Source organism: Bison bison, unplaced genomic scaffold (assembly GCF_000754665.1).
Source record: "Bison bison bison isolate TAMUID 2011002044 unplaced genomic scaffold, Bison_UMD1.0 scf7180017864492, whole genome shotgun sequence".
NCBI classification, from domain to species: domain Eukaryota; kingdom Metazoa; phylum Chordata; class Mammalia; order Artiodactyla; family Bovidae; genus Bison; species Bison bison.
The window spans coordinates 2,175,003-2,177,688 of NW_011495051.1; the positions used below are offsets into that span (position 1 = coordinate 2,175,003).

General features: G+C 42.0%; 1 protein-coding gene across 1 annotated transcript in view; it reads left to right on the plus strand.

Annotated features, from left to right (window-relative positions):
* The window catches only part of LOC105005588 (zinc finger protein 555-like), an 11,718-nt gene extending 9,032 nt beyond the window's left edge, over positions 1-2,686 (plus strand). The window contains exon 4 of the mRNA XM_010863632.1: positions 976-2,686. Within this exon, the coding sequence (XP_010861934.1) occupies positions 976-2,536 (1,561 nt within the window). The 3' untranslated portion in view covers positions 2,537-2,686. The remainder of the gene's footprint in view (positions 1-975) is intronic.

Consider the following 2,686-nt stretch of genomic DNA (forward strand, 5'->3'; position numbering starts at 1 on the left):
GGTGGTGTCATCTGCATATCTGAGGTTATTGATATTTCTCCCAGCAATCTTGATTCCAGCTTGTGTTTCTTCCAGTCCAGCATTTCTCATGATGTACTCTGCATAAAAGTTAAATAAGCAGGGTGACAATATACAGCTTTGATGTACTCCTTTTCCTATTTGGAACCAGTCTGTTGTTCCACATCCAGTTCTAACTGTTGCTTCCTGACCTGCATACAGATTTCTCAAGAGGCAGATCAGTTGGTCTGGTATTCCCATCTCTCTCAGAATTTTCCACAGTTTATTGTGATCCACACAGTCAAAGGCTTTGGCATAGTCAATAAAGCACAAATAGATGTTTTTCTGGAACTCTCTTGCTTTTTCCATGATCCAGTGGATATTGGCAATTTGATCTCTGGTTCCTCTGCCTTTTCTAAAACCAGCTTGAACATCAGGTAGTTCACGGTTCACATATTGCTGAAGCCTGGCTTGGAGAATTTTGAGCATTACTTTACTAGCGTGTGAGATGAGTGCAATTGTGCGGTAGTTTGAGCATTCTTTGGCATTGCCTTTCTTTGGGGTTGGAATGAAAACTGACCTTTTCCAGTCCTGTGGCCACTGCAGAGTTTTCCAAATTAAGAAGTCAAATCAGTGAGAAAATTTACCCATTCAGTGAAATCCGTGAAAGTGTAATCCTTGTATGTATGTGTGTGTGTGTGTGCTCAGTCATGTCTGACTCTTTGCAACCCCATGGACTATAGCCCACCAGGTTTCTCTGTCCATGAAAGTCTCTAGGAAAGAATACTGAAGTGAGTAGCCATTACCTCCTCTAGAGGGTCTTCCCGACCCAGGGATTGAACCCATGTCTCTTGCGTGTCCTGCATTGTCAGGGAAATTCTTTATCACTGCACCACCTGGGAAGCTCTGCAATCCTTGTACTTACTAATAAATCATTATTAGTCAAACCATTTATAACATGCTTCTCATGTTTAACAGAAATCATGTGGTGGAAAGACTCCAGGAAAGTAATGATCAGTATGGGGAAGGCTTCAGTCAGATTCCAAATCTTAACCTGTACCAGAAAACACTCACTGGAGTAAAACAGTATGAATACAGTCCATACAAAAAAGCCTTCATGCATCGTTCACTCAAGAATCACAGCACTGCTTGCACTGGACATAAACCGTATCAATGTCAGGAATGTGGGCAGGCCTACAGTTCTCATTCACACCTAAGGACGCATGTGAGGATCCATAATGGAGAAAGGCCCTTTGTGTGTAAATTATGTGGAAAAACCTTTCCGCGTACTTCTTCCCTCAACCGGCATATCAGGATTCATACTGCTGAGAAAACCTATGAATGTCAGCAATGTGGGAAAGCCTTCATTGATTTTTCAAGTCTTACTAGTCACGTGAGAACTCACACTGGAGAGAAACCATATCAATGTAAGGAGTGTGAGAAAGCTTTCAGCTACTCCTCAACTTTTCGAAGACACATGATAACACACACTGGAGAGAAGCCCTATAAGTGTATGGAATGTGGGGAAGCCTTCAGCTACTCCTCAACTTTTCGAAGACACATGATATCACATACTGGGGAGACACCACATAAATGTAAGGAATGTGGGGAAGCCTTTAGTTATTCCTCAGCTTTTCGAAGGCACATGATAACACACACGGGAGAGAAGCCCTATGAATGTAAACAGTGTGGGAAAACCTTCATTTATCTCCAGTCCTTTCGAAGGCATGAAAGGATTCACACTGGAGAGAAGCCTTACGAATGTAAGCAATGTGGAAAAACCTTCATCTATCCCCAGTCATTTCGAAGACATGAAAGGACGCACGGCGGAGAAAAACCCTATGAATGTGACCAGTGTGGAAAAGCATTCAGCCACCCATCCTCCTTTCGAGGACACATGAGGGTGCACACTGGAGAGAAACCTTACAAGTGCAGTCAGTGTGGGAAAACTTTCAACTGGCCCATATCCTTACGAAAACACTTGCGAACTCACACTAAAGAGAAACCGTTTGAATGTAAACAGTGTGGAAAAGCCTTCAATTTGTCTGCTTGCTTTCGGGAGCATGTGAGAATGCATCCTGGAGACAAGTCTTATGAATGCAAGCTATGTGGGAAAGCCTTCTACTGTCACCTCTCCTTACAGAAACACATGAGAAGGCACACCGCTGAGAAGCTTTATGAATGTGAGCAATGCCAGAAAGCTTTCAGTTGGCCTGAACTTTTGCAACAGCATGTGAGAACGCATACTGCAGAGAAACCTTACAAATGCAAGGAGTGTGGTAAAGTTTTCAAGTGGCCCTCGTCCCTACCAATACATATGAGAATGCACACTGGAGAGAAACCATACGAATGTAAGCAGTGTGGGAAGGCCTTCAGTTGTTCCTCATCCTTAAGAAGACATGCGAGGATACATACTGTGGAGAAACACTACATATGTAATGGGGAAAATCCTGCAAATGAACTCATGCACAGTGCTTCAGAAAATTCACATGAGGAGAGAAATCTTATAAAAGTTGCAAATCTGGTATTGCCTTTATGAGTCCCACGTCATGGAAGTGGATCCATATGGAGTGTATTTCTAATTCTTTTTGATGAAAATTAACTGTTAAAGTAGTCTCTTAACTATAGTACATAAATTTTGTAGGTAGTGGGTTTTTTTTTATGTTTTAGGAAATAAAACATTTATCTT